The following is a 17,848-nucleotide window of genomic DNA, read 5'->3' on the forward strand; positions in this document are numbered from 1 at the left end:
GACTATAGAAGGAACAGATCAGACATCCAGCCCTTGCTTATCAATGGAGACCGAGTGGAGCAAGTGGCCAGTTGTAAGTTTCTGGGTGTTATCATAAAAGATGTCCTGACCTGGGGTGCTCACATTGCAGCACTGGTCAAAAGGGCCCAGCAGAGATTATACTACCCGAGACTTCTCAGAAAACAACAACTGAATGAAAAACTGCTAGTGACCTTCTACCACTGCACCATAGAGAGTATCTTAACTTACTGCACCTGTATATGGTTTGCCAATTGCACAGTGGCAAGCACTCCAGAAGGTTAACATCATTGCCCAGAAGATCATTAGTTGCCCTCTCCCCTCTTTGGAAGACCTTTATAGCTCTCACTGCCTTAAGAAACTTCAAAACATTCTCAAAGATCCATCTTATCCTGGGCACCCTTCTTTTTTGAGCTATTACCTTCTGGCAGACAGTACAGAATAATAAAAACAAGGACAAATAGGCTGAAAAACAGCTTTATCCTAGGGCAGTAACTCTACTGAATTCTACTGTATAGTGCAATATTAATGCAATATCAGGGGTTTTCAATTCAATGTATAGAATGTGAAGGATGTGTGTTTGTGTTTATTTTTCATAGTCATAATATACACTGAAGATGGTATTTAATTTCGTTGTATGAGGTATAATGACAATAAAGTAAACTAAACTAAACTAAACATGGCTACAGTCTTGTTGAAGTAGGGTAAAAAGCAGATAATCAAATTCTTGAATGCCCCAATGAAGGGGGGAACATTTCCAATTTTTAAAAGATGCAGTACTACTATTAGATCAGTAATGGTTTGTAAGGATTAGACTTTCAGATGATTGCCATACAAGTGAAAAATAAACTTTGAAGAAATAGAATCTTCTATATTACATAACTGTAAAAAGTGAATAACAAGTAAAAAGTGGTTAATTCTCATAAAGCATTATTTTCAAATATAGCCAAATCCTCATTTATCATTACATAACAAACCAACAATGCAACATTGTGATATGGAACATTTTTAGTGTGCTGACATAGTAAGAAGCTCAATATGTGCTATACAAGAATTACAGTGGGAAAGGCAATTAAATTGAAGCACTTTTCTCATCACCATTAAGTACCACTAAGAGTAAGTCCACAGTGAAGAATAAATGAACATATAACATTTCATACAATTTTTTATTTCTGATGTTTTATGATTACAGAAATAGATGCTTACTTCAGCATAACATCAGACTCTCTCACAATTTCAGCAAGTTTTTCCTTCTGTAATCCTTGTTCAATAAGCAATGCATGGGATTTGTTGTACCTACAATTAAAAATAAAACATTAAAAAGTTTATTTTCTTATAGGCAGAATATTTCTTCTGGGTGTGTGCATGTGCACCTTTGAATCAGTCTTGACTCCTGGTGACCACCTGGATTAGTCTCTGTCATTTTCAGAAGCAGCCTGCCATTGCTTTTTTTCGAAGGCTGAAAGAGAGTGACTGGCCGAAGGTCATTTAACTGGTTTTATGTCTTAAAATAAAGCTATAACTCATGCCTTCCCAATTTCTAATCTAGTTCCTTAACTACTATATCAAACTGGGTCTTCCTTGGGGCTTTCTGTCCATAAGAAAAATAATATAAATAGACTTCTGAATCAGCCACTCTTTGATATGTGTTTGACAATCTTTATATCTGGTGCAACAATGACAGTTTAAGATAAAGCAATCTAATGGAGAAGCAAAAAATAGAGACAAAAATGATTAGCATTAATCATTAATCCGAAAGGCAAGGACAATAATTGAAGAAAGCCTGATCTCTGGAAGATATTCTACCATTGGATATACTGTCTAGGGCTGATGAGATCTAAGGTTGAAATAAATGGAGGGAAATTTATTCTATCATTATATTTGGAAGGCGGTTTTACTTCTCAAAAACTGTACCTTATATGTTTATTTTTCCTAAATACTGTACTGTATGTGTAAAATTATGTTGGATGGCATTATACATTTTCAATGGATATCAGAGGACACCAATGAAACTGTTACTTAAAGAATGCTAGAAAGAGTAAGAGGCAATAACTTAAAGCAATAATTTGTCAAGTTTCTTGACAAATTTATTTTAGGTGCACAAATGGTGGACTTAAAATAGGTCATGTATTTTATCAAGACACAATAAGTGGGTGCTCTTATCAACAACTGTTTAATTATTCAGTTGCAAACTTTAACCTTTTAACAGTAAACAAATCACTTTTCACAAACTCACCACTCAACCATATATGGATACTTCTCTTCCACTGTAAGACTAGGATCAATTTCAATAGCATAATATATTTCTTTTAGCTGGAATAACTAGAAAGAAAAACAATTAGTTGCTATTTATCTCTGCAATATCCCTTTTTTATTCTAACTGCGTAAACTAAACATAAAGAAGAGGGAGTCAAGTTATTTTCCAAAGCACCTAAGGGCAGGACAAGAAGCAATGAGTGGAAACTAATTAAAGAGAGAAACAATCTAGAATTAAGGAGACATTTCCTGACAGAATAATTAATCAGTGGAGCAACTTGCCTCCAGAAGTTGTGAATGCTCCAACACTGAAAGTTTTTAAGAAGAGATTGGACAACCACAGCGAAATACTGTGGACATAATATACTTTAACTTCAGCAAAGCATTCGACAAAGTAGACCACTTCTTGTAAAGCTAGAAAAAAGTGGGATAGATAGCATCACCACCAGATGGATTTGCAACTGGCTGACAAACCGCATTGAACGAGTAGTCCTTAATGGGTCTACGTCTACAGGAAATAAGCAGTGGAGTGCCGCAAGGTTCCATCTTAGGCCCTGTACTCTTCAATATATTCATAAATTACTGGAGAGGGCGGAGCTGGCATCGCGACGATACGGCATGCGATCTTGGAGGTCTGAGATCGCTGCCGATATCTTTGCTCCTGGACAGTCCTATCGGATATAAACCGCCCCGAAGAGACGGTGAAAGTGAAGAGCGCATCCTGTCGATCCCAGGGATAATGCAAAGTCCCTGGTAGATCCGGGAGAAGCTCTTCTTGCCAGCGGCAAAGAGGCAGCCATTAAAGCTGCTGAAGTTGGGACAGCTCCGAAACGGAAGAGAACAGAAAGAGAGAGTGTGCCGGTTTGGTGAGAACTTTTTTTTATTCTAAGATCTGAAAGGACTCCTAAGGAAAAGAAAGAATCTGTAAAAGTTTTGACAGAAGTGATTAAGTGGCGATTTTAAACAGGAATGTCAAAATAATGTTTGTTTGTTTTTTCTCATTGCTGGACCTTCTATATATGATCTTGTATTTTGAAACTGGACTGGATTTTTCATTTATATCTATTTTTTTCTTCTCCTTTTCGATTTTGTGATATTTTAGGCTAGAGGCTTCCTTTAGTTATTTCATTTTTCTTAAATATCTTTTTCTTTTTTTTATTAATTCTTATTATATCCTGCTCGGAAAAGGAGGGGGAAAGTGAGAGCAAAGAAACTTTGTAACACTGCCAACTAGAGACTTGAAAATATTCTATTTCCCTGTGACCAGACAAAGCTGAGAAAGAAAGAACTGAGACTCTTTTTCAAGGACATTGCTATTTGATAAGATAGAGGGAAGAGCATGGGAGAGTATTATTGCAGGTGCTCTTCTGGGTTTCTATCAACAGCTGGAGTCTGGTGTTGAAACTTAGGGGGAAAAAGGTGATAAGTTTTTGGAGAAGAGAGCTATAATAAGAGCCTTGGATAATTAAACAAAGTGCAGTGTGCCCTTTTTACTTTTTCTAAGTTGTGCTATCCCTCCTCACCAGCTTTATTGTATTTCTTTTTATTCATTCATTTATTTATTTTTTTGTAATAACTATATGGGTTTTTGGCTTTGTTGGAGCTTGTCTTTGTTTTTCTTTTTTTCTTTGGAAGTCCAATTTCTACATTTGCTTTTTATTTTAAAGGGAAAGCCTTAAAAGCCTTTTTCCCCCCTTTCCTGGTATTTTTGTTTTTTCATATACCTTTCTGGTTAATTCTTATGTACTTTTTTCTATTTGAGACCTTTCAATTGGATTAAGGTGTTGAAGAACCTGAAGAATTTTTCCTTTTCCTTTCCCCCCCCTTTTCTTCTTAAGCCTTTTTCTTCATCTAACTATTGATTGGATTAAGGTATACAAGAACCTGAAAAAGTTTTGTCCTCCCTTCTTTTTTCTTTTCTTATTATTGGGCTTCTTTTTTCTACTATTTTTATCTTGAACTATAATTGGTTACTTCACAATTGGATTAAGGTTTAGAAGAACCTGAAGATTTTGACTTGCTTAAAATGAGTAGGAAATTTACAGCTCCTGGTTCTTCAACTTCTACTTCTTCCTCTCCACCATCTGGAGGACAACGTTCAATACAGACAATGTTAAAGCAAGAAAAAGAACAAGAAAAAGTGACTCTGCAGATGATTATGCAAGGAATTCAAAATATTCAAGCAAGATCAGAGAATATTGAAAAGAGAATAGAGAACATTGAACAAAGAACAGGGAAAACCGATGAAAAAGTGGAGAATATCCAACAAATGATGTTGAAGTATGATGAGAGATTCCAAAAAACTGAAGAAGATAAACAAAGAGACAAGAAGATTGGAGATATTCATAATAGATTAACGGTGGTTGAACAAGATAAAAGTGGTATGTTGAGATGGGAGATGGATAGATCAGAATTCTATCTTAGATTTCAAAATGTAGAGGAAGAAAAAGGACAAAACCTAGCTGAGATAATGATAGAAATACTGGCTGAAGCTTTGGAAATAACTCAAGAGAAGATGATGGATGGAATAGACGAGGTCTATTGAGTTTTCACATATTTCTCATATGCGATGAGAAATAGCCCACCAAGAGAAGCTCACATTAGATTTACAAAGAAAGCCATTAAAACGCAAATATTGCAAGTGGCAAGAGAGAAAACATTGAAATACAAAGACAAGAAGATTGTGGTCTTGAAACAAATACCCAGAAGAGTGAAAGAGATGAGAAGAGAATACCGATTCCTGACTAAAATGCTATTTGAATTATAGATGGCTGATTCCAGAAGGTTTAATGTTCACATGGCAAGAACAGAGACATAGAATTGACTCAATTGAGAAAGCGGAATTATTTTATACAGAATTTTTGGAGGGAAAAAGGAAGAGGCAGAAAAGAGATCTCACTAATTGAATTCCAAGAGGACTGCCAAATGGCGACTGAAAAAGAAGAAGGTGCAGTAGGTGGAAAGGTGGAAGCCAAAGAACAACGTGAACTAAGATCTCACGAGAGCTGCTAAAACCTAATTATAAAATATAACCATAGAAGAGAAAAAATTGATTACAATTAATATAAATGGACTTAACTCAGCCGTTAAAAGAAGGAAAACCTTTCATAAATTAGAGAAATTAAAATTTGATATAATTTGTCTACAAGAAGTACATATTAAAAAACAATATGAATGATTGTTGGTACAGCCAAAATTAGGGAAAATATTTACTTCCTTGACACAATGTAAGAAAAGAGGAGTGGTTTTATATATTAAAGAGACCACCCTAGCAAAATTGATCTATACCGATGATGATGGAAGAATACTAATGGTGGAAATAATGAACAATAATATGAAAACACTCCTGATTGCAATTTATGCTCCGAATGACAAACAAGAAGAATTCTACAAAAAATTACATATGAAAATAATTGAACTGGACTATGCTAATATAGTTATGATGGGAGATTTTAATGGAATTGTAGACAATAAATTGGACTATACAGCACAGAAAACAATAAAGCAAAACAGAAAGACTCTCCTTAAATCTTTTTTTAAAATGGTAGATGAAATAAACTTAAAAGATACATGGAAATAAATGCTAAAACTAAACAATACACATTCTATTCAAATAGACACTTATCATGGTCCAGAATAGATATGATATGGATGTCAACAGAATTAATAACTAACATTCAAGAAATAAATATTGAAACAAGTACCTGGGCAGATCACAATCCAATGACAATTAAATGGAAAGGACAAAAAAGAAGATCTAGATGAACGTTAAATAATACTATTTTAAAGGAAAAAGACTTCACACAGTGGATGGAGAAAGAATTGGCTTTTTTCTTTAGAGAAAACAAAAAAGAAGATACATCAATTCAGAATGTATGGGATACAATGAAGGCATATGTTAGAGACTTGATAATAGACTATACAAGGAAAAGGAATACTATGAAAAGACTAGCCTCTAAGGCCCTAGAGGATGAGCATAAAAGACTTGAAAAAGAGCTACAGAAAATGCCACAGAAGAAGGACATCAAGCTAAAAATGGATATAACTAAACACAAAATGGGTCAAATAGAAAAAGAAGAATTAGCACAGAAAATTTGAGATGCTAAACAGAACTACTTTGAAGACGCAAACAAACCAGGTAGATGGTTAGCATACAAATTGAGAAAGGAGAAAGAATCAAGAAAAATGTTGCAATTAATAGATGACCAAGGCCAAGTTTGCCATGGTAGCAAAGAGAAGAAGGAAATCATTTGAGACTTCTATGGGAAATTATATATGCAAGAGAATATTGATGAGGAAAGAGTAAAACAGTACTTACAGAATGCTAATTTACCTCAGATATCTAAAGAGACTGAAAAAATGTTAGAAAGCAATGTAACAATGATGGAGTTAACTGAAGCACTCAAGAAGCAAAATAATGGAAAGGCACCAGGCCTGGATGGACTTCCGGCAGAATTTTATAAAACATTACAAGAATCGTTGAATCTTCCATTGCTAGAAGTTATGAATGAAGTTATGTTAAAGAAGAAGATACCTAAATCATGGTCAGAAGCGTATATTACACTTATTCCAAAAGAGGAGGCCGATCCATTACAAATTAACAACTATTGACCTATTTCTCTACTAAATGCAGATTATAAAATCTTTGCTTCAATATTGGCAGAAAGACTTAAAAAATATTTAAATAATTTTATCCATCCTGATCAAAATGGATTTCTGCCAAAGAGACAAATTAAAGACAATATGAGAGTAAACTTGGACACCTTGGAATACTACGAGGCACATCCTGAAAAACAAATGGCCCTGATATTTCTAGATGCACAGAAGGCATTTGATAATGTGAATTGGCGATTCATGTTATTACTGTTGGAACAGATGGGTTTTGCTAGAAAATTTATTCAAGCAATAGAAGCTATAGACTATAAGTAAACGGCAAAGGTAATGATAGAGGGAGAACTGACAGACTCTATCAATATAAGAAAAGGAACAAGACAAGGGTGCCCACTATCAGAAATATTAGAGATGAAGGAGACTTCCGGTTTGAAGGGCTTCGGCGACAGACAGAAATCCGCGATCGTGCGCGGTTTCTGTCTGGGCTCGCCGCTGGAGCGCCCGAGCCGGCTGGTTTCGGGGCTAAGCCACCCGTAGATGTGGTGAAGAGGGGAGACTGCCAGCAGGGTGGAGAGAGCCGCATCTCTCCTCCTCAGCTGGCCATTACTCCCCTTCCCGGCGGTTGCTGCAGTGGTCAGAAATGGCCACCACAAAAAGAACTCGACCAGAAAAGAATGTGCAGGAGGAAGATAAGAAGTGAAAGTTTTGGCTGACCAGGTTAAATTGTAAAAGCAACAACTAAGGTACCCTGGAATTTAAACTTATAAAAAATAACACCGCTCCCAAAGAAGAGTCGGAAGCAGCGAAGGAAAGTGAAAAGGAAAGGTTTGGCTTTTTTTTCTTCTCTCTCCTTCCCTATACTGACAACTAATAGACTTAAATAAGAAATTGGAAAAATCCGCTTTGACATCACTAGGCAATTAAGCTGAAAATAAAACAAAATGCCAAAGGGATAATAAAGATTTCTGGACATTAAAAATTTTCTTTTTCATAAGCAGGAAGGAGAGAAAAGAATAAGGGCAGGATCTGGAAGAGGGAGGAGACTGCCTGGAATTAAAAAGAATCTACAGTAAAACTTCAACAAGACTTCTAAAAGATACATTTTAACTGAAACTTTTGCAACTAAATAGTAACCCCAGGAAGAGAAAGTGAAAAAAAGAGCAAAAAAGAAACAGCTTGCGTGTATTTGGATTATTTGGTGATCTTTGGATTCTTGGTTATTATATTTGAATGACTAAAATCAATCAGGTGGTTGTTTAAAAATTTATACAATGGCACCACTTCTGGATGAATTGAAAATGGAACTTAAAAAGTACAAAGAAGATGCACAAGAAGGGAAGGGTTCTTTTGGCTTGTTTTTCAATTCTTAGAAATGGAGATTTGGAACTATGAGAAACAACAAGAAAAGACTGCAAAACAAGAAGACTGGGACAAAGAAGAAGCCATCTTTAATGAACAAGTAATTCTATGTAGGGAAGAAAAAGGAAAGCGGGGAAAGAGAATGGAGAATTTAAGACTTAAAAAACAACCAAAGAAAAGAAAAATAATTGAAAAAATAAGTATAATACTGGAAAGCAACAGAAAAGGGAATACAGAAGAGAGAAATAGAGGTAGAGAGACAAGGGGGTAAAAGGGAGAAAGAAGAAGAGAGGGAAGAAGGAAAGGAAAAGAAGTTACAAAGGACCGGAGCAAGATATAAAGAATCAGGACCTATTTAGAGACAATGGGTAAAAATCTAATTGAAAAAGAGATTCTGTAAAGGTACATAAGATTGTATTGTTATATTAGTAATAGAAATAACTTTAGAAAATTGGAAACAACGTATGATTAAAATGAGGGATAAAATAGTGTAATTTAGTGAAATGTTTGTGAATAAAATAAGTGAAATAAAATAAATGAGAAAATTGAATTAGGAAGGACCAGGAACATTTTAATTAGTTAATGTTTTACAAAATATAAGTGAAGGGGGGAATTAACTATGGAAAGCTTATAATTGTTCCCATAGAAGTATGATATTTAATTGAAAAGTAATGTTAAAGATGTTAAGACTTTAATGAATATTAATATTAATGATAGAATTGAATTGGAATGGAATGTTGTTTTAATTATATACATTTATAATTTTTTTTTTTTTAAGAATACAGTGTGTATTTTAAGAATGTACCAAGCAGAATCCGAATGGAAGTTATGTATTATATTGAATGTTACAACTTTAGGGAAAAGATATAAAGGCGTCATACTCCAATCAGTAACTACAGGAGAAATTTTGTTTAATGAGAAAAGATAATAGATAATTGAAACAGGAAAGACAAAAATATAAATACAATGATTTGAATTGAGATGAGATAATTAAAAAAAATTGAGAGAAAATTAAAAGAGGGGAGAAGCTATGCAGAAAATGTAAAATAGTAATAAGATATGGAATAGAATATAAAAATGAGCATGAACCTGATTTTGTGTCTGTACGAAGAAATGTAACCCGGGATTACACTACTTTCAAAAAAGATGTTTTATTTGTATTTTTTTTCTCTTTGTGAAAACTCAAATAAAATTTACAAAAAAAAAAAAAAAAAAAGAAATATTAGAGATGAAAAGAATATAAAAGGAATGAAAATCAAAAAGGAAGAATTTAAGTTGCAAGCATTTGCAGATGATCTGGTTTTCATCTTAGAAGACCCTTTAGAAACAGCATCAAAATTGATAGAAAAGATAGAGACATATGGAAAGGTGGCTGGTTTGAAAATAAATAGATAAGACAAAGATCTTGACAAAGAATATGCTATTAAGACAAAAGGAAGAACTGGCAGACCTATTGAAAATTCAGGTCACGAATAAGATTAAGTACTTGGGGATATATTTGACAGCAAGGTGTAGTACATTAAAAGAGAATAATTATATCAAACTTAAACAGCAGATAGCGCTAGATTTGGCAAAATGGGAAAATTTACAACTGTCACTATTAGGGAGAATTTCAACAATCAAGATGAATATACTACCCAGAATTTTATATATGTTTCAAACAATTCCAATTAGGCTTGGAAAAGACTACTTTGAAGATTTAAATAAAATTGTGTTGAAATATATATGGCAAGGTAAGAAAGCGAGAATAAAGTTAAAACTTTTGCACGATGCTAGAATTAGAGGAGGATTTGGTTTGCCTAATTGGGAGTTGTACTACCAAGCTACAAATCTGATGTGGGTTAAGGAATGGATAACACTAAGAAATACTAGATTGTTGACATTAGAAGGACATGATCTGTTGTTGGAGTGGCATACTTTTTTATGGTATAAAGGAACTAAAACACAGGGGTATTTTAGAAGACATTATATACGGGAGTCTCTGTGGTTAAACTGGGAGAAGATTAAAAGACAATGTTATTTGAAAATTCCAGTCTGGTTATCGACTATTGAAGCATTTTCTTATCCTATAATATACAAAAAGGAACAAACAGTTAGATATGGTGAAATGTTGAATGAAAAGGGTGAACTTAAATCTATGCAAAATCTAGAGGAACAAGGTATGAAGATGAATTGGTTTTCATATGCGCAAATACATTCAAGGTATGATAAAGATTTTAAAACAGAAGGTTTCTATGATAAACTGACTGACTTAGATAAGATTTTGACAGGTACTGATGAAAAGGTGATTAAAAAATTGTACGGATATTTATTAGAAATTAAACTAGAAGAAGAACAAGTTAAAGAAACTATGATTGCTTGGGGAAGAATTTTAGATATGGGATCGATTTAGAGAAATGGCAAAAATTGTGGTCTCAAAATTATAAAATGACAATGTCAACAGCATATAAAGAAAATTTGTATAAGATGTTTTACAGGTGGCATTTCCCCCGGACAAGAATAGCAAGAATGTTCAAGAATAAATCCGAAAAATGTTGGAAATATCATCAGACACCTGGCTCATATTACCATATGCAGTGGACTTATGCGGATGCTAAAAAATACTGGACTAAAATCCACATGTGGTTGGAAAAAATGACAAAAAAACATATAGACTTGAAACCAGAGATATTTTTATTGGGAATTTTACCTGAAATATATAGTAAAGACTTGAAATACCTGATTGTAGATGTATTAACAGCGGCTAGAATTGTATTTGCTAAAAACTGGAAAAATGAGAAAATACCATCACAGGAGGAAATCATTAAGAAAATATTGGAATGTGCTGAAATGAGTAGATTGACATTTGAAATTAGAGAACAAGAGGATAAACAATTTTATAAAATTTGGGATCTTTTCTATCAATGGTTAGACAATAAAATACAGTAATGAAATATATAGACTTTTAGAAAATAATAAATATATAAAGATGTACTTTTTTCTTATTATATCTACAAAATGATTTTAGGATAGATTTGGGATGATAATATGAACTGTTATAAAATAAACTGAGTAAATTATGATTATCTTGTAAAACATGAATGAATAAAAGTATAGTCAAATGATTGATTAATAATGATACTAAGGTATTTAATTTTTGATTGACAATATGAGATCATATGCAATGTAATTGTAATTGAAGACTACGAAACGGAAGCTCAAAACAATTAGTAAACCAACCGGCACACTGTATGTACACCTATGGAAGATAGCTTGATGTTTTTATGTTTTGTTTGTTTATATTTGTTTTTAAAAACCAATAAAATTAAAAAAAAATATTCATAAATTACTTAGATGAGGGAAGGGGAAATTAACAAATTTGCAGATGATATTAAGCTGGCAGGAATAGCTAACACCCAAGAAGATAGGCTCAAGATCCAGATGGATCTTGACAGACCAGAACACTCAGTCCTATCTAACAAAATGAAATTCAATGTAGAGAAAAGTAAAGTCTTATACTTAGGCAAAAAAACCCAAAAGTAAACACATAGACTGGGTAAAACCAGGCTTAACAGTAGTAACTGTGAGAGGGATCTTGGAGTCTTAGTGGACAACCAGCTAAATATGAGTGTGCAGCAGCAACCAAAAAAACTAATGCAATCCTAAATTGTATTAACAGAGGGATACAATCAAGATCAAGGAGGTACTAATACCACTCTATAAAGCCTAAAACCACACCGAGAGTACTGTATCCAGTTTTGTTCACCACATTATAAAAAAAGATGTTGAGACTGTAGAAAAAGTACAGAGAAGAGCAACCAGGATGATTAGGGGACTGGAGGCTAAAACATACAATGGAGGAACTGGACTTGGCTAGTCTAGTAAAGAGAAGGACCAGGGGAGACATGATAGCATCTTCCAATATTTGAGGGCTGCCACAGGGAGGAAGGGGTCAAGCTATTTTCTAAAGCGCCTGTAGGGCAGACAAGGAATAATGGATGGAAATTGAACAAGGAGAGATTTAACCTGGACAACCAGCTAACTATGAACCAGCAGTGTGCAGTGGCAGCCAAAAAGCCAATGCAATCCTAAATTGCATTAACAGAGGGATACAATCAAGATCTAGTGAGATACTAATACCATTCTATAAAGCCTTAGTAAGACCACACCTAGAATACTACGTCCAGTTTTCGTCGCTACATTATAAAAAAGATGTTGAGACTCTAGAAAAAGTGCAGAGAAGAGCAACCAGGATGATTAGGGGATGGAGACTAAAACATATGAAGAACAGTTACAGGAACTTGGCATGGCTAGAGAAGAGAAAGCCCAGGGGAGACATGATAGTAATGTTCCAATGTTTGAGGGGCTGCCATAGAGAGGAAGGGGTGAAGCTATTTTCAAAGCGGAAGGCCAGACAAGAAATAATGGATGGAAACTGATCAAGGAGAGATTTAACCTAGAAATAAGGAGAAATTTTCTGACAGTGAGAATAATCAACCAATGGAACAGCTTGCCTTTGGAAGTTGTGGGAGCTTCATCACTGGAGACTTTCAAGAAGAGATTGGACTGCCATTTGTCAGAAATGGTATATGGTCTGGGTGGGTGGGGGAGGGCCGGACTAGATTACTTACAAGGTCCCTTCCAACTCTCTCAATTTGTTAACCATTCGTCTGAAATGTTATAGGGTTTCCTGCCTGAACAGGGGTTAGAGTAGAAGATCTTCCAAGGTCCCTTCTAACTCCTGTTCTGTTCTGTTATGTTCTGCTCTGCTATGCTCTATTCTATTCTGCTTCTGTGGTTTTGGTACATATCCCTAGTATTTTAAATAAGTACATTATATACAATATTTACTTAAGATGTGTATAAACATATAAAGGCATATATTCACAAAAATCAGTAAGTAGTCTTAACATAGGGAATCTCTGACTTACAATGGTTATTGGGATTGGAATTTCTATTACTAAGTGATGGTTACTTAACAAGTGGCCTAAATTGAGGATTTACCTATACTTCATGACAATTCTATGCAAAGTACAAAACAAATAATACAACCTTCCATAACAGTAGGAATTGATAATGAATACAGGAAACAAAGGGCGTTGGTAGACTTACTAGTGAACGCCCTTTCTAAACACGCTGTAAGAGAGTCCAGCACTGGGATATGACTCCACCCTCTAATGTCATCAAACTGAGTCTGCCTCTATAGAAAGTCAGCCTCTGCTGAGAGCCCCAGTTTTCTGACTCAGCTCTTTGACATTAGAGCTGGTGTGTCTAGATTTCTCTAGGCTCTCTAGAGCAGGGGTCCCCAACCACCGGTCCGCGGACCGGTACCGTCCGCGGAACAAGTCCTACCGGGCCGCTGGCTTGCTGAGCGCCGCCATCTTTTTTGATGAAAAAGTGCTTCCGGTGAGCTTTTCTGGGTAGAAAGCTCACCGAAGCATGCGTTTTCATCAAAAAGATGGCGGCGCTAAAGTGCCCGTGAGCTTTTCCAGGTAGAAAGCTCACCGGAAGCACGTTTCATCAAAAGATGAGGGCGCCAGCGCTTCCGGTGAGCTTTTCCGGGTAGAAAGCCATTTCTACCGGAAAGCTCACCGAGGCTTAGCGCATCTTGATGAAAAAGTGCTTCCGTGAGGTCACCGGAAGCACTTTTTCATCAAAAAGATGGCGGCGCCCAGCTGATGCCGGGTACCGGGCCGCGGCACCCAGCTGATGCCGGTACCGGGCCGCGGCGTAAAAGGTTGGGGATCACTGCTCTAGAGCAGTCTGTAGATTACCATAAAAAGCAGGAATACAGTAAACACAACAGAATACCATCAGCGCAGCTCCCGGGGCTCCAGTAGAGCTGCGCCTGCAAGCGCTGACATTAACAATTGTGAGTGTGGCCTGGGAGAGCGGCAAAGAGCCTCCCACGCCATTCCCTTACCAAGCGCAGCTCGTTAGCAGCTAATTGTCCATGAGACCTCTTGTGTGGGTCTTGCGCAGTGCGCGTCTCCTGGAGCACAAATTACAAGCCACACAGCCAGAAAGAAGCAGCAGCAATATTCGGCTGGCTTCCCTGAGGTCCCTCAGCTGTGCTAGGCTACGATTGTGATCATGCCCATCAGCTGTTGTTCGGGGCCTTGCACAGGACCCCCCTAGGCTCAGAGGCAGCATTACTTCTAAAATTCACTCTCGAAGCAGTGTGGTGGAGAACTTATCAGTTTTAAATTACCTTTGTGCGACAGTCCTCTGTAATGAGATTACAGTTGTCAATGATATCTGGAAAATGTTCAAAAAGGTTTGAGAAATGAGTATGTGCAAATCAAACAATGCAAAATTTTAATTTACCCATCTACCAGTAAAATATTTGTAAACCACTCAAAATAAGGCAAAATCCCTAACTTTGACATTATTATTAGTTAAAATTACTGTAAATATAATGGCATTCAAGTGTAAGTCTACATGAAATACCCAGATTCATGAAAGGAAATCAGTTTTGACTACCATTTTTCACAAATCCAATGTCCTTATTAAAATGGGATTGTTTATGCTATAATCCACTACACAGAATCTAGAAGAATATAATGGTGATAAATGTAAAACAATAGTTAAAAATGTAACATATCACAACCAGACCAAACAATGCACCAGAAGGAAAATCCAAGATTTTTCCCTTCTGCTATGTGTTTTCAGTCATAGGTGTTCTTGAGTTTCATGAGAGTTATGAATCTTTTTACAAGAAATCTATAATACTCACTATGACATGTTGGGCATCTTTTGCCATTATGGGTAAACCTACTTAGCGTCATATCAAAGTCTGTAATTATCTGTAAACAGTATATAAAGAAATATATCATGAATGCAAAATAAAACTAAATATTTGAAATGTAAAATCTAAAAAGAAAAATCAGTGTTCTACTTATAGGTTTTGCTCTCATTTAATTTTAAGTGCACTGAAGCTTTTGTATTATACCCAAAGTTGCTTTTTCAAGAGGCAACTGCACTTTCTGGTTCGCTTCTCATCCTAGAAGCTTCTTCAGTTTCTTCAGAGCTGAAGAAGTTTCTTGGATGAGAAGTGAAATGTCTTTAAAGAAAAATCAGAAAGTCCAGTTGCCTCTTGAAAAGCACCTTTGGGACAACCATGACCTGAATGACTGAGAATCTCCACAGACATTTAGCAATTATGTATTATAGTAAATTTTAGCAAATATTGAAGTAATATTTTAGCAAAATAAAGATCTACACAAAATAACCAAATATTCTGAAAAGCTTTGGGAATCCTTCGATATGATCTTGTATGACCTGAACGTTGTCCGTCTCATTCACTGCTTGGTATGAAGCTGTTTTCTTATGATTTATTTTGGAGGATTTATTTAATGGAAAGCAATACTATATGTAAATATTTTACATATAACAGATAACAGATAATCAGAGTTGGAAGGGTCCATCTAGTCCACCATTTCTGACAAATGGCAGTCCAATCTCTTCTTGAAAGTCTCAAGTGATGGCGCTCCCACAACTCTCAGAGGGCAAGCTGTTCCATTGGTTGATTATTCTCACTGTCAGAAAGTTTCTCCTTATTTCCAGGTTAAATCTCTCCTTGTTCAGTTTCCATCCATTATTCCTTGTCTGGCCTACAGGCGCTTAGAAAATAGCTTGACCCCTTCCCTCCTGTGGCAGCCCTCAAATATTGGAAGACTGCTATCATGTCTCCCCTGGTCCTTCTCTTTACTAGACTAGCCAAGTCCAGTTCCTGCAACCCTTCATTGTATGTTTTAGCCTCCAGTCCCCTAATCATCCTGGTTGCTCTTCTCTGTACTTTTTCTACAGTCTCAACATCTTTTTTTATAATGTGGTGAACAAAACTGGATACAGTACTCTCGGTGTGGTTTTTAGGCTTTATAGAGTGGTATTAGTACCTCTCCTTGATCTTGATTGTATCCTCTGTTAATACAATTTAGGATTGCATTAGTTTTTTTGGTTGCTGCTGCACACTGCTGACTCATATTTAGCTGGTTGTCCACTAAGACTCCAAGATCCCTCTCACAGTTACTGCTATTGAGCCTGGTTTCACCCAGGCTATATGTGTACTTTTGGTTTTTCTTGCCTAAGTGTAGGACTTTACTTTTCTCTACATTGAATTTCATTTTGTTAGATATGGCCCAGTGTTCTGGTCTGTCAAGATCCATCTGGATCTTGAGCCTATCTTCTTGGGTGTTAGCTATTCCTGCCAGCTTAATATCATCTGCAAATTTGGTAAGTTCCCCTTCTATTCTCTCATCTAAGTTGTTAATGAAGATATTGAAGAGTACTGAGCCTAAGACGGAACCTTGTGGCACCCTACTGCTTACTTCCTCCATGTAGACTTAGACCCATTAGGGACTACTCGTTGAGTATGGTTTGTCAGCCAGTTGCATGCGAGTCCATCTAGTGGTGGTGCTATCTATTCCACTTTTTTCTAGCTTACTAAGAAGTAGGTTGTGGTCTACTTTGTCAAATGCCTTGCTGAAATATAAATATATTATATCCACAGTATTTTTGCTGGTCTACTAATTTAGTCACTGTGTTGAAGAATGAAATAAGATTGGTTTGGCATGATCTGTTCTTAACAAACCCGTGCTGACTGCCAATTATTACTTTACTTGTTTCTAGATGTTGACAGATCTGTTTTTTTAATTATCTTTTCCAGTATCTTCCGGTATTGATGTTAGGTTGATTGGTCTATAGTTTCCTGGGTCTGTTTAATAGTTTTATTTGATCATATTTTGGAATATTATTTTTTAGCAATTCTTGAGGAGAGGGAGTGACTTTTTTGGCATCAATTAAGCTTTTCTAAAACTCTAAGAGCACCTAACCAACTTTTCCTTCCTTCCACTATATAAAGATCTGTAAATGCTTTTTTAAGAATATGTTCTAATCACAGCTAGATTAATAAACCAATGTTCAAATCTCATAATTTTTTACCAATAAGTATGGCCTTATCATTATATTTGGAACATTGCCAATTTTTTTAAAAAGAAACATTTTCAATAAAGAAAAAAAGAAGAAATATAGAATTGTTTCTATCAAAAATTTGAGATGAATTTTGGATGAGGAGGGCGGAGCTTGCGTCATAGCGGTACAGCATGCGATCTTTAAGCTCTAAGATCGCTGCTGATATCTCCATTGCAGGATGGTCCCAATGGACCTAAACCGATCCTGTAGAGATGGTGACAGAGGAGGGCACATCCTGTCAATCCCAGGGACATTGCAAAGTCCCTGGTAGATCCAGGAGAAGCCCTTTTTTCCTCAAGGTGGAGAGGCAGCTATTAAAGCTGCTGAAGCTGGGTCAGCTCGAACGGCGGAAGAAAGCTGGAAAGAAAGTGTGTCAGTTTGGTGAGATAATTTTCTTACTTTTTTTTTCTGGAGAGAACACCTAAAAGACTAAAAATTAAATTTAAAAGTGAAGATAAAAGTGCTCAAGCGGCGACATTAAGCACAAATTAAACCTGAAGGTTTTTTTCCTTTTTATTGGAACTTTGGATTTTGTTAAAACTTTTAACTTTTAAACTGGTCTGGTCTTTCCTTTTTAATTATTTTTTCCCTTCAAAATAACTCTTTGGAAAAGTTTTTATTCTCTTGCTTTTTCTTTTTAATAATTTTAATT

General features: G+C 35.7%; 1 protein-coding gene across 11 annotated transcripts in view; it reads right to left on the minus strand.

Annotated features, from left to right (window-relative positions):
- The window catches only part of NT5C3A (5'-nucleotidase, cytosolic IIIA), a 118,353-nt gene that overhangs the window by 6,240 nt on the left and 94,265 nt on the right, over positions 1 to 17,848 (minus strand). For 10 of the 11 annotated variants that reach the window (XM_087946220.1, XM_087946217.1, XM_087946214.1 and 7 more), the window contains 2 exons: positions 2,255 to 2,340; positions 1,225 to 1,314 (listed from right to left, as the gene is read on the minus strand). In XM_087946220.1, the coding sequence (XP_087802346.1) occupies positions 1,225 to 1,314; positions 2,255 to 2,340 (176 nt within the window). Of the gene's footprint in view, positions 1 to 1,224; positions 1,315 to 2,254; positions 2,341 to 14,434; positions 14,482 to 14,959; positions 15,075 to 17,848 lie in introns of those variants that run through there. The other variant, XM_087946221.1, reaches the window with a different exon arrangement.

This window comes from Notechis scutatus, chromosome Z (assembly GCF_049901735.1).
Source record: "Notechis scutatus isolate UNSWTSFEM ecotype Mainland chromosome Z, rNotScu1.2, whole genome shotgun sequence".
Lineage (NCBI taxonomy): Eukaryota > Metazoa > Chordata > Lepidosauria > Squamata > Elapidae > Notechis > Notechis scutatus.